Here is a 27,082-nt window from a genome sequence, read left to right as displayed (position 1 = left end):
GGGTGATGGCGGCGTGGGGCGGGCCGCGGGTGGGTGCCGGGAGGGCGGCCGGGCCGGGGCTGTGGGGCCGGGCCATGGGCAGCGTGCGCTGGGCCTTCCCTTGCGGAGCCTGGCGACCCCGCCGCCGGGAATGGCTCCTGGCCGCCCAGCTGGTGCAGCCCGAAGAGAAGGAGCGCATCGGCCAGTTTGCCTTTGCCCGTGATGCCAAAGCCGCCTTGGTACATGGGGAGCGGGGACGCGGTTGTCTCTCTGCGCAGTCAGCACGGCCCAGTTCCTGATTTGTCGTAGGAAAACGTGCCCTGCAAGAGCATTTCAGGGATGTAAAGCTAAAGGATAAAAGTATGAAGCTCCGCCTCGCTGAGGAGCAAAGGGGGACGGCAAACTGTCTCTCTCTGAAAAGCTTCACAACTTCTAAGTCGTGATCCCAAGTCAGGAGACAAATCAGCGAACCCTGGGACACTGTACATAAGACCATCAGTGTAACAAGTAGGAAAATAAAGCTGCTTTACATGATTCAGGTTTTAAATCTCGGCTAATAGTGTAGTAATATACATCTGCTAGTGAGTCTGGAAGGAGTTACTCATCACTTTTAGCTGTTGAGTGTTTGATTTAGCACCTGGATAGTGAATGAAAGTCTGTTGAAATAATTTTACTGTTCAGGTAGTGTAAAAAAGCATTTATTTGTGCCATAAAGTATCGTAAATAAGATAAAGGAACTACTGTGATTTGTCTAGGTTGGGACTGTTTTTCGTTTTACGTTAATTGTGCTAATCACAACAGTGTATTCGATGCTCTGATAAACTCTATTGCTTAAACTTGCTTGACACAGCTTTTATAAAAGGGAGACATTTAAATTATTTGGCTAAAATACACTACTTGATATCAACAGTAATAACATTTTTTAGGCAGGTTTTCTAGCAACCACATAGCACAATAGTTCTGTATGAATTACTCCCATTTTATTTCATAGGCTGGTCGCCTGCTGATGAGGAAATTAATTTCAGAAGAGCTGTGCATACCTTGGAATGAAGTACACTTGCAAAGGACATCAAAAGGAAAACCTTTCCTGGCCAATAATTTACTCGGTATCAATTCAAATTTCAACTTCAATGTCTCTCATCAAGGAGATTATGCAGTCCTTGCAGCTGAGCCTGAGCTTCAAGTTGGCATTGATATCATGAAGACTGATTTACCAGGTAATGCATTATGGTGACTAAAGCAGACTCTGCTTTGGTGTTTGAGTACTGAACATTTTCACATTTCCCAAAGAACCAATATGTGTCCTAGAAATTTAGTGTAGTTAGAAGAGACTGTATGAATGTATTGTGTATTTGGGATTTCTAGCTGTTAAATACACTCATTGTTTATATTGGGGTGCATTGTAGGGCAGATAGAGATATATTTCTCATTCAGAGAAGCAGAACCCTGGGGAAAAAAAGGCCATGCATCCTTCTATCATATGGGCAGTACCAGCATCTGCAGATGCTTTAATTTTGTTTTTTTCTGCCTGTTAGGCAGAAGCAGGGACATGTTTCCAAACAGGGACAATGGGATCCATCCCCTTGAGAATGTCACAGACTGTTACTCAGTTATCCCATAAGTATGGGCATTTTATGTGTCAGCCAACTGGCAAGGCAGATTCTATGAATGTGCATAATCCTCAGTGAGAGGGGATCATGAGGAGGGACGTGGGTCTTGGGAAAAAGACTAAACTTTACAAAATTTAGTTATTGGCCTATTTATTTGTACGAAATTAGTGTATAGATTAGTGAATTCCAGGATCAAAAATTGGATTGTAGCAAAGTATATTTTTAAGTACACTTTTATAGAGAGCATTTAGTTTCCAAATGTTCATTGCTGTATGACTGGGTTAAAGGAGAAACACACTGAGATTTATGATTGACTGGTAAGGCTGCTTTGGTACAGGGGCACACCTGACAGGACTGCAGTAACACAGGGCCCAAATAACCAGATGACGTGTGAAGATTTTATCATGGTCCTCTCAGGCAGAGCAGGCAACGGATGTCCCAGCTGTGTCTCCTCACAGCCTGTTTGCTGGGGGAGCAGAGTTACAGAGAAGGCCTTGGTGCCAACACCAGTGTGGCATTAACACTGGGTTAGGCATTGACCTAAAGCACAGCACTCTACAGGCTGCCATGAAAAAGGTAACACCTGGACTCAGCACTCTTGGAAGCACTCTGGTTGGGCTGCCACTGGCCTTATCACAGGACTCACTAGTTTTAATTCTCATACAAAAAGTTTCTAGTTCTAGTGGATAAATAGTGAAAATCGAAACATTCAAGATTTTGTGTTTGAAGCTTTTCTTGGGAAGTGCACAATTTATACAGAAAAATTTAAAAATTTATATGTGGAAGTATGGATATCTTACATCCTCTGCTGGTATTTTATATTTGGAAGTAGGGATATCTTGCATCCTCTGCTGGTATTTTAAACAGCTGTAAATGTAGCTGGTGTTTTAAAGGTATATTGTCAATGTCCAGCTGACAAGTTTTATGAAGCATGTTAATCTTTATCTCTGAAGTCCAAAGACTAATACTTTAAGATCTGATATAGACAGGCTTCAGTGTTTTTACCCAGAGAGTGAAAAATGGTGGTTATTTTGGAGATGGTGATGATTCCAAAAACTGAATGATCACTCATATGTCTTCCTTTTTGTAACTATAATTTGTATTTTTGAAAAAGAATTAAGATACTAATGGAAATGTAATAATTGTTTGTGGCAAACAGAGCCAGTGAATAAGTAATATTAAGGATAGAATTTCATATTACAGATACTGTAATTTAAGGCTGGCCATCTTTTCACCTAACATTTTTCTGAGGAAGGCTTTTGTCTTAGTAGAATCACCTGCAACTTGTTTTTGTTGCTGGGCTATGAACAGATAACACTGACTTTACCAGTATTGTTTTCTCTGATAGTTCCACTGAGTGGTGCTCTTGTTCTGCACTTGCTAAGTACATTATATTTCTGAAGGTGGATCCACTATAAATCTCTTTCCTTGCAACAGCTACAAGGACAAAGAGTTGCCTGTGAACAAAGTACATTTCAGTAGGTTTGTTTGTTTTCTTAAACACTTTTTTAAATACAAAGTACTTCATCTTGTGATGTTATCCAACAGCATTGAGGTCTCTAGTATTGTAGCTCTTATATTCCTTTATTGTTCAACCAGCAAGCATGCAAAATCTGCAGTGCAGATATACAAGAGTATTGTGCAGCTGAAAGTTTTGACAAGTGTGCTGTTTGTGTGCTACTATGTAACAAGGAGTCCAGGTGCACGTAAGAATTTTCTGTCACTTCTTAACATGTGCTATATATTTTTGTTTTACTTATTGTTTGTAAGAAGCTGCCTGTTTCCACTTGTGCTTCATTATTATAATCTAAGAAATTAAGCTACAACAAGACATAGCCCTCTTCAAAAGTGAAGGCAGGCCCAGAAGCTATTCTTACTACTGCAAACAGCAGCAGTTCTACAAAAGTTGCAGAGATTTGCAACACTTTATCACCTTTTTTCCTCTATTCAGCTATTGAAGTAAATACTGTAGCGATGATAGAAAAGGAAAATATCCTCTTTAGGTATTGTGTGTTGCTGCCTTTTGGTTATCTGACAAGTTATTCTAGATTTAAATCACTCTTTCAGTTTAATTGTTTTTGAAGAATTACTGAGATCAATGCTTATTTCTCTTCAAATCAGTTTAAGATGAATTGTGGAGTCATTTGGAAAAATGCACACTATCCTGTAAATTTGTTAGTAGAAGTGTCTGTGAACGTTATTTGGCTAGAGAGGTAGTGGGCATGAATTTATTTTAAGCCTTTCAAAAAAGAAATGAGAAGGATTCTTACAGTACTGTTAACTCCCTATGGAAAAAAAACTGAGCTTGCATTTGTTTTTTTAACTTACAGAAAAGAAATTCTGCAACAAGTGTCAACTTGGTTCGAGTGGAGTGTTGATTGACCAGTCACTTAAACTCTGTAAAGTAGAACATTTTCAGAGACTTATGAAATAATTATAGCTTAATAAATATTACCTTGAGCATTTGGAAAAAAAAGTTTAGATCTTAGCCTCAAGAGCTTTCCTGCTGTGCAAGTGAATTTCTTTTCACTAATGCAGTTTTTTAGCGTAGGTGAATTTGCAAAGATAAATAAACAGTTCTTTCCATATCTTTGAAAATCAGCCTACAATCTTTCTTGCCTATCCCACTGTATTTACTTTGATCCAGATGTCTCCAATCTCAGTTTTATTCCAGAATTAAATATTTGACATGCAGTAGAATTAGCTTTTCTCATTAATATTTTGGTTTTATGCTAGGCTTGCTTGTTAAAAGACACAAAAGGGTAAATTTCCTGCATGTGAATTTCTCAGAAAAAGTAATTTGATCTAAAAATACTTCAGTAAATGCTTTTTTAGGAAAGTAGGCTATTATGTGCAAACACCTAATTATTTGAAACTGATTTTCTCTGAGGCAAGGAAATATAAAAAGAGCTTGACTCATTTTTCTCTTTTTATTCTCATTATGTTATTGAGGTGAGGTAATGCAAGAGATGATAGAGATCTTCAAATCAGAGACAGGCCACATCTGTATCTAAGTCCCACATGAAGAAGCTAAATACCATACCTCAGTCTAGCTGGTAGAGGAAAGTTCTCTCCCCAGACAGTTTTAAACTTTGTGCTGTTAATTTTGGTGTATTCATAAGCCTAATTGAGTTAGTCACACCTACATCATAGTTAAGATATTTGGCATGTCTTTTAGCTAGCAGCCATGTTCAGTTTTTTGAAATTGCTTATTTAATTGCTGCATTTCAGCTTTTAAATAAGAATTTCCTGACCTAGAAACAAATTCCAAATCAGATTGTTCTTTTGACTGCTTTTGTCCTTAAGGTGATTTACTTTTAACCTTAAACGAAGTTTTAAATGTTTCTGCTTTTATTGTTGTATGTCAGTAAATCTCATAACAGCAACCAGCATCAAATCTTTTACTGCTAGAGATAATCATCAAATTGTTAGCTAATACCAGCTAATAACCAGCTTACAGCTTTAGGTATGTAGATGCACTGCTTGGAATGAGAAAATTAACAAAGGGTTTGATTTAAATGTTACTTCTTACAGATCAAAGAAGTCATAATTTATAAATATGTATGTAAGCAGATAATTTTTAGATATGAAGGATGTTAAAACAATCAACTGATAACCTTGTTGAGCTACAGAATCCCAGTGATGCTATGCTCTTACACTGAGTAAACAGGGAGGTATTTCTTTGTTCTTGTTCTATTTGCAACTGGGTAGAAGCAGCCATCTTAAACGTATTCTTACAGAATATATAATATATAGCAATTTCACTGCTGTGGTTTTTTCACGTTTCTAACACAGTTTTAACCTGGAATTACACAGTTCTGTAATTGATAAAATACCAGTGCTTGATAAACTATGAAAGAAAGTTGATACTGTGATTAAATCTCCTCTTTAAAGAAAAAATTCTTTATTTTCCAAAGAAGCTCTCTTAATCCTTTATGACTATTTCTTTCAAAGAAAAATGTAAAACCATTTGAATTAAAATATAACCTGATAGTAAAATGCAGAACTACAAAATTAGGATGTGGGGAATATATGTTTAAAATGAGGGATAAACTAGTGGTAAAGAAAAGAAAAATCCTATACTAGGAGCTTTTATTAAAAATAAGAGCTGGAACAAAGAGTAACTATAAGAATGCTTGTCAGATTGTTTTGGTGTTGTGGGGCTGTTTTTCATTCTGCACACTGAATTTACAATAATCACAATTTATTACTTAATTGGTGTTTAGGGAAATTAAGTTATACGCAATGAGCAGCTAAATAGAACTGATTTTTCTTTTTTTTAAACAAAACTAAAAGTGCTTCTCAACCTGCACTAATGGCAGTTAGCTTTGGCTTTCCAAGTTAAAAAAGCGTAGCAGAAAAATCAATCCAAGGACTAAGGTTAAGTAATTACTATGTAGGTACTAAAAAATTGTCTTTGAGGAGTTTCTTGCTAACCCTGCCCATTTCTAATGGCTTCAGCTTTACAGATACATATATTTGTTGCAAGAGCTGTAACATAGAAGCTGACTTTATTTTGCGTTGTCAGAAGCTTATTTGGATATTGACTGTGCAGGTATTAAAGTTTGGAGCCCTTACTGGTTTCAAGGTTGTGAGACAGTCTTTACAGATAGACTTGCAGATTTTTTTAGACTGATTTATGAAATGGTAGAACTTACCTTAAATATTTCACATGTCTCTCCAGTAAATGTAAAAAAAAAAAAAAATAGCCTCAGTTGCATTTTGCTGATGTGTTTCGTTTCTAAGAGAAATTCTGATTTTCAACAAGGCAAATATTTTTATATTTGCCTTGTTGAAAAATAAAGATTACAGGTTGCTTATGTTATGTCAGGTTTTCAGGAAAGTAGGGCCAGGAGACATTTACTACTTCCATAGGTAGCTGTTTTCTTGTTATTTATTGGGTTGGTTCTGGAAATTCTAAGCATTCATAGCCAATATGTGATGTGTTGTATTTTGATGGAAAATCTTAATTTTGTAGTGTATTGAAAAATTATTAGTTGCCCTGAGTAGTTTTCCTATTTGTTCAACAGACTTGTTGGGTTCTGTATTAAGTCTGTATATCTTCCTTTTTTTCTTTCCTAGTAAAAACAGATTTAATAAAAGCAAAGCAAACAGTTGGAGATGATATCTACAAGAGTAGATTCAGCTGATACAGGTGAATAGACCATTAAAGTTCATCAGTTTTTTGTCTGTGGGCCTCTGCTTTTTCATCTGCTTTTGCCATGTTACAGCACATTTATCTTCCACTTGCATCTTTCCTTGGATATTTTGGCTGGATAAAAGAGAGCTCCTGCAGTGGCAAAATTTGATTTGTGTGATATTAAAGGGAAGGATGTGGGGGGACAACATGCCAATGACTAGCTGACTGCTGTCTCTTCTCTGTGGGAAGTCCAAGCAAAGCAAAACATGCTGGATTTTAGCTGTCAAGTGGGACAAACAGTCTTTCAGCTGTTGGCAAGCCAAAAAAATGGCTTTATAAGGTCTTACTTTTTTGATTTTTCATTCGTTTTTAAAAAAATGTCCTTATGTAGGAGAGATTGATTCTCAAATTTAAAACACTAATACTGCTTCTGTTGTCATGTGGGGTTTTTTGGACTTCATTATGAAGAGAGAAAAGAGGGAAGGATGGTATAAAGATAGAGGTGGGAAAGTTTTAAATGTGAAAATAAAGGGTATTTTTTATTGCATTTGGCTCTGCAATTCATGTTCTGGGACAGGATTCTGTGCAGTTTCTTCTGCCATTAAAAAGCATCTATTGTTCATTGGATTCATTTACTGCATAGGATACCGTGAGGTTGAGGGACATAGTCCCAGAGTGTGTGTCTCAATATTGAGGACCATTTCCACACCATTTCCACAATATAGAGGAGGACATCTCTCATGAAACTCTTTCAGGGAAAGCAGCTCAGTTTGAATCAGCTTGTGCTTTCTAAGGTCGCAGAGCTTCCCAGGAAAAAATATGCATTAGTTAGATCAAGTAGGTGTTAGAAAATGTGAATCAGTAGTGAAATTCATGTGGAAGATGAGGATGACTTAGGTACTGAGACTGGCTACCCCCCACCTCTTTTACCCAATATAGAGCTTTATATATCAACTACCAACTGGATTCCCATGCAACCCCAGGCTCTGCAGTGGTGTCAACTTCTTAAAGATGGGCCTGCATTCCCTATAATTACACTGTCACTAAATACCTAACTTTTCCTGCTTGATAAACTGTGAAAGGGAGATCTGTTGTTGTGATTAAATCTCCTTTTTTTGCTTCTCTGTTTTCTTGGGCTAGTAAGTGTGGGGTTTTGTTTGCTTGTTTTCTTGGACTAATAAATGATATTAAGTTACAGATTTTCTTTAAAATGTTAATTTTAAAGCAAAGGATTAGTTGTCAAAAGATTTTGATCAATATCTGAATACTTAGAAATGCCTTCTGGTATATTACTTCATAAAATGTAATAAAACTTTTCAGAGATCTGATGGCTTGGTAGTACTATGTAGTGTAAGGCTTTAGATGGTCAGATACCATCTGCACTTTTTTTTTTTTTACATCTGTAGTTGTGTCCTACAACTTGCTTTATAAAGGAAAGTATATTTTTATGTTTATTTAGATTTTGGGGGTTGTGTTGTAGTGTGATGCAGCATAACTTCCTAAGTGTTGAAAGCAAGTAGAATTCCTGCTGTTCTGGCAATGCAATGATTGCTGTAACTGATGTATGTTTTATAATGAAAAACTGATTAAAGTGTCATTTTTGTGGGGTAATTTTTTGGTTTTGCTGAAATATTATGGCTGCCTAGAGCTCTGCTAGCTGTGGTCATACAATTTCTTGGAAAGATCTTAAGCAAGTAAAAGGTACAAGACAAACACAAACTCATTATTGCTCATTTTCTTACTTGCTATCACTGTAAAGCTGTAAGTACATTTTTCTCAAATAATTTGAGATCCCTGAGTCATCTTAGTGATTAAGACTCTGTATTTTAAGTGCTTTTATTTTCTCCACTCAGAGGCAAGCTAAAACCATGAGCTTGAACCCAGATGTTTGACTGCAAGCTCTTCAATAGCAAGTATATGTTCCAGCTGGATCTTTGGCATGGAAAGAACATGTAAAAATATTCTGGAGTCTGAACAAAATTTGAGAGGATCTGTAAATTTTTTTTTAATTTTCAGAATAAATTATAAAAAGCATAAATGTGTTGCAGACCCAGTGCTACTTGTCTTTAAATTGATCAGATATGAGGTATCCTGTTAACAGCTTTTAATTTTATTTCAGGTTATTTTAATCTAAGTCAAAGCTGCATCAAAGCTGCTGTTTTTCCAGTCAAGTTTTAGAGGTAGAGCTATCTAAGCCATTTTAATTCTTTACTTCCTTTTGTTTTACACTGACTATCAAGGCAGCTTGCTTAATGTTCATCACTGCTGTTAGACCCAACCACACTAATGCAATCGAAACCTTAGCAGTTTCTCTAATATTGCAGAGACTTAATGATGCTGTCTGCAGAGAAAGTATCAAACATCATCAAATTATTTCAGTCTCTTTATGACTTTTCCATTTTTACAATCTGGAAAATGTTGAGTAATTTATAGGAGACAGTGTCAAATTTTCAGGCATTTTAGAGTTAGTGCTTCTCTGGAGTGTGCCAAGATAAAACGTATCAATGTTAACATGATGAGAATGAATGTTTAACATATATATAATTGGAAGAATTGCAGGAGACTGGCAGGAAGTATGGAGGTCAGAGAACGTAAATCCAATTTGCAATTCACACTAAAGCTATGTGAGCTACTAGATTGAAAAAACATGCATTGTTAATGTTCTATCTGGTTCTTATAAGTTAGTCATTTATCTCACTAATGATTTGCGTTGTGTTGTTTCTAAACATCTGTACAAGGGTTAGTTGGTATTAATAAACAATTAGGGCTTGGGCATCTGTTGCAGAAGAAATGTTTTCTCTGTATCAGGTTACTTTGGTTTCCTTTAGTGACAGTAAAATGTGATCAAATATGGTCCTACACCAAAAGAATTGTCACCCCAAGAGTCCAGGACTTGAAACATCCATCCAATACAGCTGGTTAGTTTATATGTTTCATGGCTATTTAGGGTTTCACTTTATTAGGTAGATTGAACTGTTCACACTTCAGTTGTTCATTTTGCTATGTATGATGTGTCACACTGCAATTTTACCTGTTTTCTATCTGAAAGTAAACTGATTGTATTGATTAAGTATTCGTTCTTGATCATTGAACTGTTTCTTTTATGCAGTTCAAGTTGGTGAGGAGGCTGTTTGCATTCTGAGGTTTGTTTTGTATTTTGTTTTGAGTGTTTGTTTGGGTTTGGGCTTGATTGTTTGTTTTATTTTTTTCAGATTAGTTGATCAGTAAGTTGGCAGTAGTAGCTTTATAAACTGCTTTGTTTGTATCTGACCAAACCAAGTTGAAGACTGTAAACTTGTAAAATGTGAAGTGAAAATGGTCAGTCATCTACTCTTCTCACAGGTTTTGAGAATGCATGGCATGGTTTTAATAATTTTCGGTACAAGTTTGTACCCTGCCTTTGTGAAATGTGCACTGTATTACCATAACTGACTTGTGATTAGCCTGATGTTTGTAAAAATTTAAAAAATTGTATGAAGATTTCTGTATTAGCCTTATAGGTAGCAATTTTCACTAGTAATAGCATCATGGTTTACATGAATCTTAATTCTGATTGCCTTTATCTTCCTACAAATGCGGCTTGTTGGGATTCATTAGCAGATAGAAAAATGGGGGGAAATTATGCTGTGTTTATGTTCTGTTTTTACAGTACATTTGCAAACAGGACTAGAGAATATAGTCTGTTTTCTTATTCTTCACTCCTGCCTCTTTTTAAAATCAGTCTTTTATATCTGGTTTCTGTCATTGCTGTTCTACAGGGAAAATGCAAAGCAGATTTTTTGCCTAGTCTTTAAAAAAATTTATGAAACACCAGTTGTCATTGAAGTGGAAAACATGGCATTATGTATTAATGTAAATAGCTCATGCAAAAAATCCAAAATGAAGACACATATGCACAAATATGAACATGCACACCTACCTGCATATAGTATGTTTACTTTCCAGGCTTAATATTAGAGTCTTTTTTCCAGTAGCACTCACTATTTCCTCTCCTCACTCTTCCTGAAATTTCCAGGGTGTTGTTTGCTTTTAATCTAATGAAGAAACTTAACTTTGGGTTCAGATTTTATTTTTAATGACTAGAATGCAATTTTTGAAAGATTACTCAGTTTATATTCTTAAGGAGCTAATGTACTTAGAAGTTTATTAACAAGGAATGTATTTTAGAATCAGAGAGGGCAATATAATTAATTCTCAGGATTAAAATGAGTTATTTTATTTTGAAGAGCTATATTTCTTGACATAGGCAAGTAAGAAGTACTTCTTAAGAAGTAAGTTTATTTCTTAAACAAGTTGACAAGGGAGAGAAATGCAATTTTAAAACCAAATAATTAATTGCTATATGGACTTGTTCCCATTCTTTTAAAGGACGTTTTTAATAAATTGTGGCAAATACACTTGAGGCTTTTTTTTTTTTTTTTTTTTTTTAATCAAACTAAACGCAAAAACCAGAGCATTTGAACAGAAGCTTTCTGCTGCTTATAGTTTTCTCCCCTTTGTATCTCCTATGTCATGAGAGACACAGGAAAATTGAGGAGGGTTTAGTGAAGGGCCACCAAGGTCATTAGAGGGTTGGGGAACTGGACTTACATAGAAATGCTGATGGAGCTGGGTTGGTTGAACCGGAAGAGTTGAAAGTTCTGAAGAGGGGAATCTAGTCACAGCCTTCCTGAAATGTAGTTGCAGAGAGGATGCATGTAGTTGTCTTCATGAGGGTGCACAGGAAAAGGCAGCAGGCTCAGGCTGCTCCAGGGGGATTTCTGTCTCTACAGAACAAGTCTTCACCATGAGAACAGCAGAATACTGGACTAGGTTCCCCAGAGAAGGGGTGAAATACTCTGCTTGACTGGGCCCTGGGTAAGCCAACATGAGGCTCTGGTTTTCAACAGAAGGTTAGACCAGGTGGTCTCCAAAGGTCCTCTTCTACCTGCATTTTCCCCATAATTCTGTGGATCTGTTTTTCCCAGATGCCAAAATGTGGGGAAATGGATTAGGCAGGCTGTGGTACTGCAAGTAACTTGTGGAGAATTGTAGTCCTAAGTCCTCTCATCTGTTTCTCAGAGAAAGCAACTGTACTGTCTTAAGGAAACCAGGAGTGAGTGTACTTAAGGACAAAGTGATGCCTGAGCTTTTCAGAGGAGGAATGTGACAGACGGTGGGAGTGGAGGGGAAAGTACTGTGTGAATTTGAACATGAGTGTTGGGAAGAGTAGTTGAACAGTTGAAGAAACCTAGGATAAGAAAAGGGGTGAACAATGAGGGAGAAAGCAGTGGCATATGCACTTGGTGTACTAAATGGTTGAAGCATCACATGTATTCACCGCGTGTGATAAAGTTGAGATGGCAGGACTGACAATGCAGGAGCCTTTATATGCCTCTACATGCTGAAGGTAGCGTAGTGTGAATAGTCTTGGGTAGTTTTCTCTGGTAGTCCTGGGTTATTGAAAGGAGGAGAACTCTCTGAAAGTAATAGAGAAGGAAGGGTACACCAGGACATTCTGGAACGTTATGTAGTTTGAATCACAAGAACAGGCTGGAGCCTCACCACTGTTGTCTTAAATATTCGAGAAAAGAGAGGGGGAAATAAAAGTGGATTGTTTAGAGCAGATATTAATGTAGTTATTTGATTGTAAAATGGGCCATGCAAATACAGAAGTGAAAGAAAGCACCTTTCTCCCAGTTCAACTTTTTTTTTCATTTTTTTTATTATTTCAGGGAAGTTGGATTGTGTAAGTAGATGGATACGGAATCTGCCTTGGTAATTCATCAAAGCATTGTGGTTGATTTTTATTTCTGCTGTTATTTCCTCCAGAGGGAAATTAGTCCTGTCCTTAGATTGTTCTGGATCATTCCATTAGTTTAGTGCTGCAACTCTCAACAGAAATCTGCCTTAAGATGTTGGCTTTAAAATGCAGTTGAGAGCATCTCTGAAATGTCACTGCCGTGTCTTGTGGGATATGTATGTCAGATAACACTTTGCAGAATGGTTTGGAAACTGTGAGAAGATGTGAATGTGTGCTTTAGTGTAACATTAGTTTGTTCAAGTCAGTTATTACTGCTGCCTATACCTGTTTTTATTTACTGCTTAGATAGCTGTAGAAGACAGCCACTTTATAGAGAAGGCTTAATGCCTTTACCCCTGGTTAAGGATGAGGAACATGAGCATAGAAAAGGAAAATTCTTTGCCCGGTCAACTCAAAGAATTACTAGCACAACTACAGTTAGAAACTGCATCTTAAACAGTTACTTAGAGAATGGGTTCTTCAAAGTAGTGTGGTATTGGGAGGGGGAAAATGTTTTGAATTAAATGTGACTAATGTTTTATTTTTAGTAAGAACGTTGAATAATCTTTCAAAGAAATTGTGTCAATATGTGGAATTGTCTCTACCCAGATTTTTATTATCCCTTCTAAAGAAAATAGGTTGTTTTCTGCTCTTCTCTCTTCAGCCACCTGTTAGCCAGTTGGACTTGGATGCTTGTGTGGGATACTGGTTAACATAGGCTAGGGGTAGCCAGGCTTGTAACAAGGTCCATAGAATTCAATCTACTATGGAAACACCATTGATCAACAACATAACCACACACTGTAGTGTCTTCTACGAGGTAAATTTAAACTAATGGGGAAAAGTGGTGTAGCCCCCAAAGAGCTGCTGCAGTGCCACGTAGCTGTGATTGTTTTTAGAGGAAGCTTAAATTCTGTCTAAGGATTTGGATGTTTGGTTGTTTGAGGCTGGGTTTTTTGGAGGATTTTTTTTCCCATTGGTATATTTCTTACTGTTATTATGGGCACCTCTCTACCTCCATTTTTCTTCCAGAGTAAATCCAATCCAAATAGCTTAATATATGTGTGATAAATTCAGAAGACTGTGCTACAAGTGCTTAAAAAAGTGTTTGTTTTGTATCCCAGCATCCAAGAGCGGGAGGCAGAATAGCTTGATAAATTTTGACAAACAGCATGCTGTTTTATAAAATGTTACTAAATCAAGCTGTCAGATGCCAGAGACTGTATATGCTACTTTCATAGCTGAATATATATTTTTTATGTTTATATAAAATCATCATTGATTAAATACTTTGCCTTTTAGAGAATGCTGGAAAACTGCATCCTGAACATTTATCAAGCTCACTGCTTTGAGGCATAAATTCAAACTGTGGAGCAGAGTTGGTTCATAATTATTTTTTTTTTTACAAGTTTTTTCTAGAACAATAGTGTAAGATAATTCATTTGCTTATTATTACCACTCTGTTAAAATTTCTGTAAATATCTCTGTCTGATTTATAGGTAGTAGCTCAATTCCAAACTTTTTTCACATAATGAAGCGACAGTTTACTGAAACAGAATGGGATGTAATCAAGTCTATGAGTAATGAATGGATGCAGCTGGCCATGTTTTATCGGCACTGGGTAATACTTCTTTTCCTGTTTAAAGTCTGCAAATGTTCATGTTATTTTCTGATATAATTTATTATTTTCATTATAGTAAAAATGTAATCTTTTTGTGGTTGTGTAGAATCATAGAATGGTTTAGGTTGAAAGAGACATCTAAGATATCAAACCCACCACTGGACTATGTTCCTAAGCACTACCTCTACCCATATTTTAAGTATTTCAGGGTGACTCAGCCACTTCCCTGGGCAGTTTGTTCCAGTGCTTGAAAAGCCATTTGATGAAAAAGTTTCTCCTGTTATCCAATCTAAACTCCCCTGATGCAGATACCATTTCATGTGAAGATATTCTGGGATTTTATATTTCAGTGATCATTTGAATATCAGAATAACTTTGAGAACCATGATACAGCTGGCATTTCCAATGGGATTTATTAGTAGCTTTAAACACAAAGCCAGAACAAGGTAAAGCATTCATATCTGTATGTGTCACTAAGTAATTTCAGTTGCATGTTTATTTTAATGCAGCAGGTTAGGCTGGGTATAAACTATGCTGATAACTTTTTCTCTTGATAATTTCATCAGTCCACCCTCATATTTACAGTAGTATAAGTCTTAAATTTATTTTGTCTGCAATGTGTGCTCAGAAGTAATGTGTATAGAACAGTAAATAGCAGTTTAAATATCAGTTGATAACCAGTATAAATAAAATACATGTTTTGTGTCTTTTAGGCCTTAAAAGAAAGCTTCTTAAAGGCCATTGGAGTTGGAATTGGCTTTAACTTGCAGAGAATTGAATTTAATGTGTCTCCATTGCAACTGGAAATAGGGAAGGTGTATAAGGAGACAAAAATGCTTCTGGATGGAGAAAAGGAAGAGGAGTGGACATTTGAGGTAAAGAATGTGTTTCAGCTAGTGGTAAGAAGTCTCAGTTCCTTATGGTTGCATTGCATGTTTGATGTTTTTAATTGCAACTTCCCATCTTTATTCTGTATAATCACATTGAGGTTATAGCAATCAAAACTTAGGATATAAATCTGCAGCATTTTATTTTTTTTTTTTACATTGTTGCAAGGACACCCCATAGATGAATTTTTTATAATGTCTTTTTATTTTTTTCTTTGCCTGGAATATATTTCCTGCACTCTGGGAAGGTCATCCTAAGGTATGCAGGAAGTTCACAAAAATACATTCAGACTTGATTTCTTGAACAAGTCTAAGATTTAAAGTTTTTCATCAGTTGGTCTAGAATTGTTGGTCTCAATACTCTGAGTCCTGGGGTTTGGACTTTTGTCTTCTTTCTTCTTCAAAGTTATTGGGGCTTATCACTAAAACATCTATCCTTTCAGATTTGGTAAGACCTTATCACCATCATCTGTTTAGAGGGTATGTAGAGAAAGAACTGATAGGGGCATGGTTTACTGGTAGACCTGGCAGTGCTGGGTTAACAGTGGGACTTGCTGGTGTTAAAGGTGTTTTCCAGCCTAAATGGTTCTGATTCATAGTGATCTCAAATTATTTAATTACTAAAAAAACCCAGGCTTTAAGAACAAATCACAATCCCATTTCTCTACACCCCAGAGGCATGTTTACTCAACCGCTTTAAACAAAGCAAAAAATGGAACAAACTGTCAAGTGCACTTTTCAGTAATATTCAGTTTTGAATACATATTTGCATTTTGAAAATACCTATATTGTTGGAGACAGCTGTTCCAATAGAGCTGTCTAAATGACAAATTTCTGCTGTATGTTTATTTTCTTTAGTATACAAACTACATGTACCCTGTGCATGTGGAGTGAAAGAATGAATGTTCCAGTAACGTTCAAATTCAGAGTATAAGTTTTTTTCTTTACATTTCATTCCTTCATTCAGCATTCCTATCCACTTTTGGTTTTGTGTTACAAGCCTATGCATACTAAATCAGTCCTCTTACTCAATTCCTATATAGTATAGCAATATCATTGTGTCATGAAATTCACTAGTTGGAATTACACTGGCAGAGGAAGTTATTGGGAAAGCCTGTGATATGTCCTGTACCAGAATGCTTTCTGTGTTACTGCAGTGTACCATGGCCAAGGGAGCATCATCTACCTGTCTTCATTGAATTCTGTAACTCCTAGTTTTGGTCTTTGATGTGCCTGTGGTTGATTGACAGAAATAGCCTGAGGATGATGATGCAGATAGCTCCCTGTAATACTTAAATGCTTTCTAATTGTTTGAATTTTCCTTATTACTTAGTAATTACTGCTAGAACATTCATGGAGTTTTTGTCTGAGGAATGTTCTCCCCTTCCACGCTTGCCCTCCTGCTTCCCAAGAGTGCAGCATTATAATGAGGCAGATTCTTGTATTTCAAAGAAAGGGCTTAATATCATGTTTGCTTTAAATACAAGCTCAGTTGGGATATAATTTTATTTAAGTATCAACATTCATTAAAATTAAATAAATAAAATGTTTTTCAGTTACCAATCTCCAGAGAGCCTAAAATTAAGCAATGCTTTGCTTCTTTGTCTGTTACCAAGTTTCTTTTAATTTTGCGTTCATTTTTTTACTTAGGAACGTCATTCTTTGTCTCATCAGATTTTTGAAAAAACTTTTTAGTTGAAAGCATTAATTTGGAGAAATCTGAAAGAGTCACCCAGGAGCAGACATTAAATCACCTGTAAGACTATGTATTACTGATTCAGTCTTTTCCTTGGGTTCCCTCTTGTGCCTGTGCCGTGGGAGGGAGCTTTTTCTATCAATAAAACAACACAATGACTTAACTTCTACATTTCAGAACTGCCTGCATCTTAGTGAAAGGAAATGATCAAAGAGAGCAAGACTGTTTAAAATGCAATTATCACATATTTTTGATTGATTCATTTCATTTTTAAAGAGAACCTAATTTACTAAAAATGGAAGGGAGAAATAAAGGGGATTTTATCCATTTAAGTTACACAAAGTATTCTGAAATCTCCTTCAGAAAGTACCATGTAATATAAAAAAGATAATTTCAAATTCATAAAGACCAGGAAAAGATCCACCACCTTCTACTTGTCATGACTAAAAGGTCAAGAGAAATACTAATGAATCAGAACAAATCAAAGTTGACACCATTTAGACACCCTGTGACTGTTCACAGTCAGAGCAAAGCCAATTCAAATTGGGAGATAGAATCTTCTGTGAACAGTGCAAAAAGGTTTCTCTTATTTTGTTGTAAATACCAAATTAACTACTTTGTTATGTAGCTGACTGTTTGTGGTCTTTCTATCAAGGATTTAGTTTTGCTCAAAGTGCCTTTGCCCTCGTTCACTCCCCATATTTTTTGGCTTGAATGGAGGCAGTTGGTCAGAAACAGCCTCTTCTTGTTTGATCTGGATGGAAGGATTTAGCCTTAGAGTCTTGTTTTCTAGCTGTATTACTCTATAGATTGCTATGCAGATCCCCTTCAGCTGTTCTGGAAGGAGTTGGAGAAAAAAAGCTTTGTTTAAAAGCGTCAATTTAATTTTAAGAGGTGTCTGCTATATGTGTTGAATATGCTTAATTCATATAGACAGTACAGACTTTGCTCATTTTGAAAAGGTGACTTTGTATAGTAATAACTAAAAGACAGCTAATCCAGTGAAGAGTGATAACAGTATTTTGTCAGGGTGTTGATTTAGGATGGAATCATTATGATGATGGTGATGATTATTATGGGCAATTCTATATGCTCCGTTTACTTCCTTTGAAGAAAATAAACTTGGATAATTATCCTAGTTTCATCTCTGGTACAGTTAATTTTCTTCTTAGTAGCTGGCATAGTGCTGTGTTTTGAATTTAGGATGAGAACAGTGCTGATAACGCACCAAAACAAAATCAAGGACTACAGTTTCTCATAGTGCCCTGCCAGTGAGGAGCCCATGTGATATGAGCTGCCTACTACTATGACAAGAATAAAGTAGTTAATTCTAGTAAAAATTAAAGAAGCTGATTGAAAACAATTATGACGAGTTCTATCATTTAAAGAGATCAATATAAGTTTATAAGATAGGTAGATTTGTAGCAGATCCTTTATATGGAAAAACATATCAGCACTGAAACTATATTGGCACAAGAATAGGTTTCCCAGAGAACTTCCAGGATGTCCCATCCCTGAAAGTGTTCAAGGCCAGATTGGATGGGGCTCTGAGCAACCTGCACTAGTGGAATGTGTCCCTGTCCACGGCAGGGTGGTTGCAATGAGATGCTCTTTGAGGTCCCTTCCAGTGTAAGACATTCTATGAGATTATGAAAAATAAATTCCTAGTTAGTGATTTGCAAAATGTTAAATGTATTCATGACCCTTTCCTTCTTGGTCACAGTTGTGTACAGAATAACTGGATAGCGCTTACTGGAATCGATATTAAAGAAGACTCTTAAATGAGACATAAAGCATTTCTGGTTTTGTACCTACCTCAACTTTGGATACAATTATTTTATATAGGAAGCACATGATTTATCCTAAACTTTGCTCTGGGATTAAGAATCACCTGGCAGGACTGCTGTTGCACAAATAACTTTCTGCATTTTTTCACAACAAGTATTTGCTTGGCTTGTTTATATGCAAATAGGTTACTTCCAGAACATGAATTTCAAAGAGAGATTACCTGGGTCAATTTGAAACATATTTAGTAATTGGTGGTGTGCAACTGTAGTTGGCATCTTTCACCCTCAGGAAGAGAAGTTAATCCTGTTGCATTGTCAGTAATAAATAAGAATAGAATTTTTTATTTCTAAGACTAGCTAATCCAACTGTTTTCACTCATCAATCAATTCTGCTGGCTGGGAAGGTACAGATTCATCCTAAGCTGTCTGTTGTTGAGTGAATTCATAATGATTTGAATTCCAGACACATCATTCTGCCGAGTCTTTGAAATGAGATCATTGTAAATCTCTGTGTGCTCTAGTAACACTTTTGTTCTGTGCAGACAAAAACAAATTTTGGTCCATTATGTTTTCTGGTTTACGGAGAGGAATCTTAACAAAACAAACTCTCTACCCCGAATAAATTCTATATTATTGTCCTCTTTTTGTTTAATAATCTATTTCTATTTAAGATACTAATTTTATAAGCTGGTATAGCAATATCTCCAGGGAATTGAGCCAGTCTGATGCTTTTTATAGTTTCAGTATGTTTCATTAATTCCATTGTTTAAGGTTTTTGCTGGCCACTTGCAAAGGCCAGGAAAGATGTTCCTTTCCGTATTTCATTTGGATTAACATTGCTCTGAAACAGCAAAGATAGATGAAGGGCATAGTTTATGTTTTATTTATTTATTATCTTTATTGTAAGATGCTGAAAACTCTGTGACCACAGAGGATACATGAAATAAATGAAATGGAACTTTTTTCATTCACTGTTCATTGCGCAGAGTCTCTGCAGGGAAGGTCTAGCTAAACAGTCACTGCCTGTTAAATGCAGCTTTGAACTGAAAAAAACATTATTTTGCTAACAATATATGAAATACTATCTGTTGAACAAACAAGAAGTAATATAAGTTGACTTCACAAAAAGAAAAATCTGTGCTTAAAAAAGAAAAAGCTGTTTGCAGACTTCTGATTACAGATGTAAGCCACTGCTATATGTGCTGTGCTGTGTCTTCTGTTCTGACCTCTTGGACATGCAAAAAAAAATTAAAGAAGGGCAGAAAATGAAGCAATTAAAAAGAGGATATAGTAATTTTTCCATCTAGAAAAACACAAAACACTGCCACCCCAGAACTATAGAAATGGTTTAGCAACACTTGATCAAGCATCTAATATTCATAGTCTTTCTTATTTTCAAGTAAGTTACAGAAATGTGCACACTGAGTACAAGTGGTTGCCTATGAGATATCTTTATGCTTGAGCTCCATTCAGTTCTGTATCCTAGTAAAGGTGCAGAAAACCCAGTAAAATACCACATAGGAAGTACATTTATAGCTCTTGCAGTCATATAAAGTACTGCTTATGCTGTAGGCTTAGTAGTGTTTCTTATATGAAATGTTTTTTAATCTACACAAATTTGAAATATTAATTTTCTTACTAGCACTTTGCAGAAAGGTATGACAACACGAGCTTGATGGGGTTTTTTTTAAGTAGGTGAGGTAGGTAGAGTTCACTGCCAAAGCTGTCAAATGGGCACAGCTTTGGTGCTGAAGAGATCAATGTAAAAGCACAGTTCTGTTTCCTCAGCAGCACCTCTCAGCCAAGGCACCCACATTTGCCAGAAAGTTCCCCCAACTTTACAGTTGTACTGGTGCTACGCATGACTGGAGCAGCTGCTGCCTTGACTGAGCTGGGCTGAGTAGATTTTAGCTGAGCAGTTTGGTACCTTTTTATATGTGTGTGTATATATATATATATATATATATATATATATATATATATATATATATATACAGGGCTGTTTTGGAATCACAGAAATGGTATCCTGGCAACTGAAGCCTTTGAAAATTCTCTATAGTAAATGAACTGTGGAAAAGCCTGATGCACACTCGCGATTGTCCTAAAAGACATTTTGCTTACATTAAAAGAGGAGAAAAATGAGGCAACTAACAACCTGTCAGAGGAAATAGGAGGGGATCATGGTGCTTTCTTTATACTATAATTTAGTGCAGTTAGAATATTTCCTAATGAAGCCAAAATTGGAGGTTCATTCTTATGTCCCAGGAGAATATCCCAATGACTTTCTAATTTCCAGATCAGTGGCAATATTGAAATGGATCACTTTCCTAGGTAAAATTCTTGTTATTCTTGATTTCTACTTTAGAAAGTGTGCAGAAATTACATGAAAAATTTAGAGTAAAGAAACAGGGGAAATTTTATTTTGTCCCCTTAGATATATGTCTTTTTTAAAAGTCAGTGGAGTTATGGCTTGGCTATGGAATAAGCATTATTCAGAAACAATAGAAGTATTTGGGGTTTTTTTTCCTGAAATTGTTTAGGATAAATTTTTAGTCTTTCTAGAAAAAAACCACTTTCAAACCAAACTATTAAATAGGTAAAAACTATATTACTAAATATATAGTTATACATCTAAAAATGCTGATTCCTATTTACACATAGCAGTATTCAGACTGTGTCAGGAATTTAAAGTTGTGCATTTATATGCCATCTGAAGCCAAGAGGGAGAGAGTCTTTGGTTTAAGTTTACACTGACATCATTGTTTTTCAGAGTTCATCTCACTGGAAAAGGGTAGCTAAGATGAGTTATATGGTTTGAGACTTAGAAGGGATTGGTACAGGAATGCTCAGGTCACAAACTTGAATACACATATCTACAAATAGATAAGGTATTGGTAACCTATAGTAATCTGTCCTCAGCCCTGTGAACATTTTAATGTGTCTGCATCACTGAGCCCTCCAACAAAACTGCTAAAATGTACTATTGCTTTTTGAATGCCGTTATTTTAAAGTATTTTAAATTATCTTGTGCTATTGTTCTGAACTATACTCTAAACACTTATATAGTGTATACTCTGGAAACAGAGTAATGAAAGTGCATTTACATTGCTATCTTTCATCTTTACTAGGAAACCCGCTTGGATGAGCATCATCATGTTGCAGTAGCGCTTGGGAAACAGGAGGGATTTGTACAGAAGGATTCTGATGTAAGGAATTGTGAAGTAGTTTCATATCTCATTGATCACTTGAATATAAACTTATGCTGTGGTTAAAAGTGTGTTATCTCATATACAGGGCCAAGAAGAAGGCTTATCTTAGGCACAGTATTAACTAGAATGAAGCACTATTACTGAAGTGTTTCCTCTAGTTCTGTTGCACCTATTTCAGGAAAAGTCCATGAAGGAGAAATAGTTTCAGAGGACAGCAACAGATAATGTCAAGTCTGTAATGCATGTATTCAGTGTGTTCATTCAAGAGAAGATTAAGTGATTTTTGTCATAGCCTCCTACTACTCATGTGGGAAAGATGGTATTCACAGAGGGAAATGGAAACAGTGAACCAATCTGGACTGCTAAACTTGTATGACACCTCACCAAGCTGATTTTAGTGGGGGACTGTCAGTGCGTGTATCCCAGAGCAGATCCATCGCTCAAACACCATTATGACAAGATAACCCTTGAGACAAGCAACAACAACCAACAGATGGGAAGAACAGCAGTGTTAGTCTTCATTCCATGTGGTGTCTCTACTGAGAGAAAGAGAAAAGCTACTTAAAAGCTTTTTATGATTTTTCTGTGCAATTTAAAAAAGACCTCAGTCGTGAAAATAGCAATAAAAGTCAAATTTAAGGGACAGCCAGACTGGCAAGTTGTAGCCAAAACAGCCAGACAGTCAGCAAATGAGAATGTGACAAATTGCCAGATTTTTCTCTGGTGTTCTAGTTGCTCACAAGAAAATTGGTTCATTGTTTTCTGTTATTTAGATACAAGGATTGTACCAGGAACTAGAAAAAAAAAAAGAAAATTAGTATAGGAATCGATAAAAACAATAAAGTGATAATACAGACTATTTATCGTGGTAACAAAATCTATGTTCATGAATAGCAAAGGGAGGCATACCTTTTAACTAGTATTGGTTAGATTGAGAAAAAGAGGTATTAAACTGCCTTTGAGGATTTACTGTGATAAATCAGTGGACAAATATTTTTTAAGAAATTATGTGCAGTTTTTGGCAGGACATACTTAAGTTCCTGGTGGGGTTGCACATTATCCTTCTGACAGGAATACTGATAACTCTAAGTCTAAGGTGAAAAGGTGTTTGTTTTTTGAAAGACAATTACCTAAGTATTCTACAGGAATCCATGATTTTTAAGTATTGACCTTCACCAGCATAGTCACTTACCTTAAACATATGATAGAAAAAAATGTCATGATATCAAAGGTTATGATGAAAAGTCTTTGAATCAAGAGGACTCTCAAAGACTTACTTGTCCACGGACTAAATTTATAATGACCTAAATTTCATTTTCTCAGTTCAATGAAAAAAGGTCATTTTAAGCAGAAAAAGAGAGCACTCTGAGACTCCCCAGTAAGGAAATTAAGTGAAAATTTATGTACTGTTGCATTGTGCCTTTTTAGGCCTCTTTCTAAGAGGAAATTGAAAGTTGCTTTCTCTCTTTGTAAAAGAACCATATAAAGGATTATATTTATTGCTAGATGTGTAGAAAGAAAAGGTTGTTCATTCTTGTTTAACAGGAGTGTAAATGTTACCCAATTGTTTCAGGATGTCAGTGTTTGTGTCTGTTCCCTCTCTGCAATCACAGGAGTAATTCATTATGGCCTGCTTGCAGAACATCTATCTGCAGCTTTCTTCACAAAATGACAGCATGTACCTACAATTCCAAAGAAAGACCAATTGTTATATTAATGTACTGTAATTAAAAATACCTAGTGTCAAGAATCTTATCAAAGTGCTAGTGACTGCTATATGCTCGAGGAAACAGAACATTTATCTGTGCTCTTAACCTAGATCTAGACATTTACCTGAGGCTCAATAAAAGATGTCTGAGTTTAAAATTCTTTATAACTCCTGTGTAGAATATAAAGTGTCTTCTGTCTGTCACTCGCGCTACTTCACAGGAGTTGTGACGTATTCTGTCAGGACACACTTCCTTCAGACAAGCACGTGCTGCAGTTCAAACTACATCTGTTAACAACTACTTGGCTCAGAGGCTTGCTTCATATTTGGTAGACATCTGTAATGTCACTTGCATGGCTCTAGGCACCATTCCAGCAGCTTTACCTCATCTCCAAAATGTCAGATGAACAGAAATGTCTCCACACCATGTCACTTGTGTAAGGACATGAAGTGAAAGGCAGCTCAATCTTTTTTGCTTTTGGTCTGCATTGACAGCTAAGAGGTTTTCTGTGTTGTTACAATAAGCACAAACCATTTTGTTGTCTCTGCATTTATTCCTAATAGCCTACTGCTCAAATACTGAAGTGAAGAATTTTTGGTTTTTGCCTATTTACTGACTAACTTCATCAGATGTGACAAAAATCCTCAATATTGACCTTGGACAGAGTTACCTCCAGCACTTGGATGTAAACAAGGAAGGATCATCTTCTTCACTCTCACAAGAGTTCCATCTCACTGCAATTGAAGTCAGGCAAAAGGCCAGAAGGTCTGCGTGGATGAACAGGGAGCTCCTAGCCAAACTTGGACATTAAAAGGGCAGCATACAGAGGGTGGGAGCAAGAATGAGTAAACATGACAAGAATACAGAAATATTATTTAAGCATCCAGGGATGAAGTTAGAAAAGCTAAAGCCCAAATAGAATTTAATCTGACCAGGGATGTTCAAAGCAACAAGAAGCATTTCTGTAGATAAAAAGAAGCCAAAGGGAAGGGTTTTGCTCAACAAGACAAATGTTGAAAGAGGCTGAGGTGCTAAATGCCACCTTTGCATCCGTATTTATTAGCCAGGCTGGCTGTCAGGAATCTTAGGTTGCAGGACTGAAAGAGGAAGGAATATGCACCCTTGGAGGAAGAGGACTTTGTCAGGGAATGCTTGAGCAAACTGGATGGGTGTAAGTCAGTGAATATTTATGGGATACAGCTACCATTGCAAGGCCCCTCTCAATAATCTTTGGTTGATCACAGGCACGGACAAGTGCCTGAAGACTGGAAAGTAACATGGAAGAAGGAGGACTCGGGCAATTACACATCTGACAGCTTCACTGTGATTGCTGGAAAGGTGGCTGAACAGCTGATTCTGAACACTCTTTCCAGGCACAGCAAGGACAAAGAAATCATCAGGACTAGTCAGCATAGCTTTACCAAGAGAAAGTCATGCTCAGCCAACTGGGTAAATTTCTGCTATGAAATGACTGGTCTGGTAGATGAGGTTAAAGCAGTGGGTAATTGTATTTCAGTACCATTTATCTCTGGCACTGTGTCTCATAAGATCCTCCTAGAAAAATGCTGAGTAATGGGTAAGCAGACAGTGAGGTAGATGTGACTTAACGTTTGGGCCCAGGGTGTGGTGATAGTGCTGCAAAGTCTGGTTGGAGGCCAGTTACCAGTGATGCACCCCAGGTGTCAGAACTGGGTCCAGTCCTGTGCAACATCTTCATTAATGAACTAGATAATGGTGCAGGGCACCCTCAGCAGGTTTGCTGGTGACACGCAACTGGGAGTAGTGGCTGATACACCAGAGCATTGTAGTGCCACACAGAGACCCAGAGACCCTGACAGGCTTATCAAAAATGAGTCAGTTTGTCTGATGTACCAAGTAATACCACTGCAAAGGAGTCCTATTGAATTTTGTGAAATATTAAACATGAGGAATGTGTCACTCAAGCAAATGCCAATTTAGAAGAATCAGCTATATTTATGTTTGATTCATGCAAGCAGTACTATCTGCCCTGCTGTCTGGAAACAATTACATTTGGAGATGGCATACAGCATACTGTGCAGGCTGTGCAGTAGTATGCTCAAAAAAAAAAACAAAACAAAAAAAACCCACCCAAATCTTTTTCTTCTTTGAAAAGTGATTTTTTTTTTTAATTTTGGCATAACGAAACTAACCTGGAGACCATGACACTGTCATCTCTAACATCTCAGTCTATATTTAATTGGATTTAACATGGGGAATTGCAGGTTGATTGTGACCATTTTAGTTTTTAAGTGGCATTTGAGTCTGAGAAAAGCATGCAAAATGTCAGTGACTGCTGGTATTGAAAAGAGTAAAATAGGCACACCTAGGTGGAATGAATCCTCACACAATTGTCTCAAATAATCGTATCTCCTGAAGAATGAAGTACAATTTGTTTGATAATGGTCTCTTTTTTCCTGGACTTAAACAGTCATTCTGTCATATTTGGAGCATTCTATAGCCCTTGTTCCATCAGTTTTGTAACTGTGTTTCGATGAAAAACTCGATTTTTCTGTGTGGCCTGTTACATGCTTGTAATAGTTATTGGTAGCCTAAACGAAGGGAAGTGACATTAGTCTCAAATGTAGAATGTTTTCTTTCTTTTTCAGTAAGCAATGTGTAGTTTAAACATGACAGAGAATTTTACAGGAAGAAAATAGATATTTATTGATTCATGTCATGCTAATGTGTGTTTTCTTTAGGTCCATTCCATGGAGCCTAACCAACTGCAGTTTACAATATTGACTTTTGAAGATTTAGTTGCATCTGGTATTCCAGTCACACCTGAGGATTCTGCATATTGGGACAATTTCTGTTCAAAGCAGGAGGGTCCAATGAGACAGAGTTCACATTTGAGATAAGACTGTGTATAAGGAAAAGAAATTTATCAGAATTCTTATGCTGTTACCCTGTTTAATTTGAAGTATGGGAATAAGTGCACATATGTAAATGAAACATACCTTTCCCTATTTAAGCTGACCTGATTTTCATTACACTTCATTGGAATTGCAAGGAAGACATATTTCCTTACTAAAGGAATTCTGAATGAAAAGCCTAAGCCAACATGCCTTTTTGCATCTCCTCACCTGTGGTTCTTACACTTCAGTAATTATCCAGGAACGGAAAGCAGTTGTACAATAATTCTGTTTACTAGTGAACAAGTGTTTAGTATATAAAAATGTGTTTCCATATTTATGCTGAAGCTTCAATTATGATACTGCTTTTTCTCTTACAAAAATCATTCATTTATTGTCAGATGGACAAATAAAATCAGGAAAATTGGTACAAAATCTTGTGCTGTTATTGTGTGGTGCAGGTGTTTGTACAACACTTGGTGTTTGTGTAATGCCAGACTAAAAAGGTCTGAGTCTTAGTAGTCTTGGAGCTACATGTGTGCAAAAATAGTTTGAGACAGGGAATTAACCTACAAATATTTTATAGTATTTCACTTCTTATCTTTGCTAATTAAAGCTTCCTGTACGTAACTTAGTATTTATCTTTTAACAGGGGTTTTTTTTTTTATATTTTTTCCCTCAGTGATAGAGGCAAGCCAAGCAGAAGGTCAGTTTTCCTAGACTTGCATTTGCATCAGTCATAGGGGGAAACCCAAAGGAAAAAAAGAAAGCTATTTACTTTTTTCCAAG

General features: G+C 36.4%; 1 protein-coding gene across 1 annotated transcript; it reads left to right on the top strand.

Moving 5' to 3' along the window:
- The first annotated feature begins 44 nt into the window (after positions 1 to 44).
- Positions 45 to 26,832, top strand: AASDHPPT (aminoadipate-semialdehyde dehydrogenase-phosphopantetheinyl transferase). Its single transcript, XM_083854483.1, has 6 exons — positions 45 to 218; positions 971 to 1,196; positions 14,011 to 14,132; positions 14,846 to 15,007; positions 21,631 to 21,708; positions 26,141 to 26,832. The coding sequence occupies exons 1-6, from the start codon at positions 75 to 77 to the stop codon at positions 26,297 to 26,299; spliced, it is 891 nt and encodes a 296-aa protein (XP_083710609.1). The 5' UTR covers positions 45 to 74; the 3' UTR covers positions 26,300 to 26,832.
- Positions 26,833 to 27,082: the final 250 nt, after the last annotated feature.

This window comes from Zosterops lateralis (assembly GCF_965231275.1).
Source record: "Zosterops lateralis genome assembly, chromosome: 2".
Taxonomy (NCBI): domain Eukaryota; kingdom Metazoa; phylum Chordata; class Aves; order Passeriformes; family Zosteropidae; genus Zosterops; species Zosterops lateralis.
Note: the sequence above shows the minus strand (reverse complement) of the source record. Positions and strands in the feature narration are given on the sequence as shown.

Excerpts from the sequence above, each read along its gene's own strand:
- AASDHPPT (XM_083854483.1), top strand. The coding sequence starts at position 75 with ATGGGCAGCGTGCGCTGGGCCTTCCCTTGCGGAGCCTGGCGACCCCGC. Across the intron at positions 219-970 it reads GTGATGCCAAAGCCGCCTTG|GCTGGTCGCCTGCTGATGAG; the intron begins GTACATGGGGAG and ends TTTATTTCATAG. Across the intron at positions 1,197-14,010 it reads CATGAAGACTGATTTACCAG|GTAGTAGCTCAATTCCAAAC; the intron begins GTAATGCATTAT and ends TCTGATTTATAG.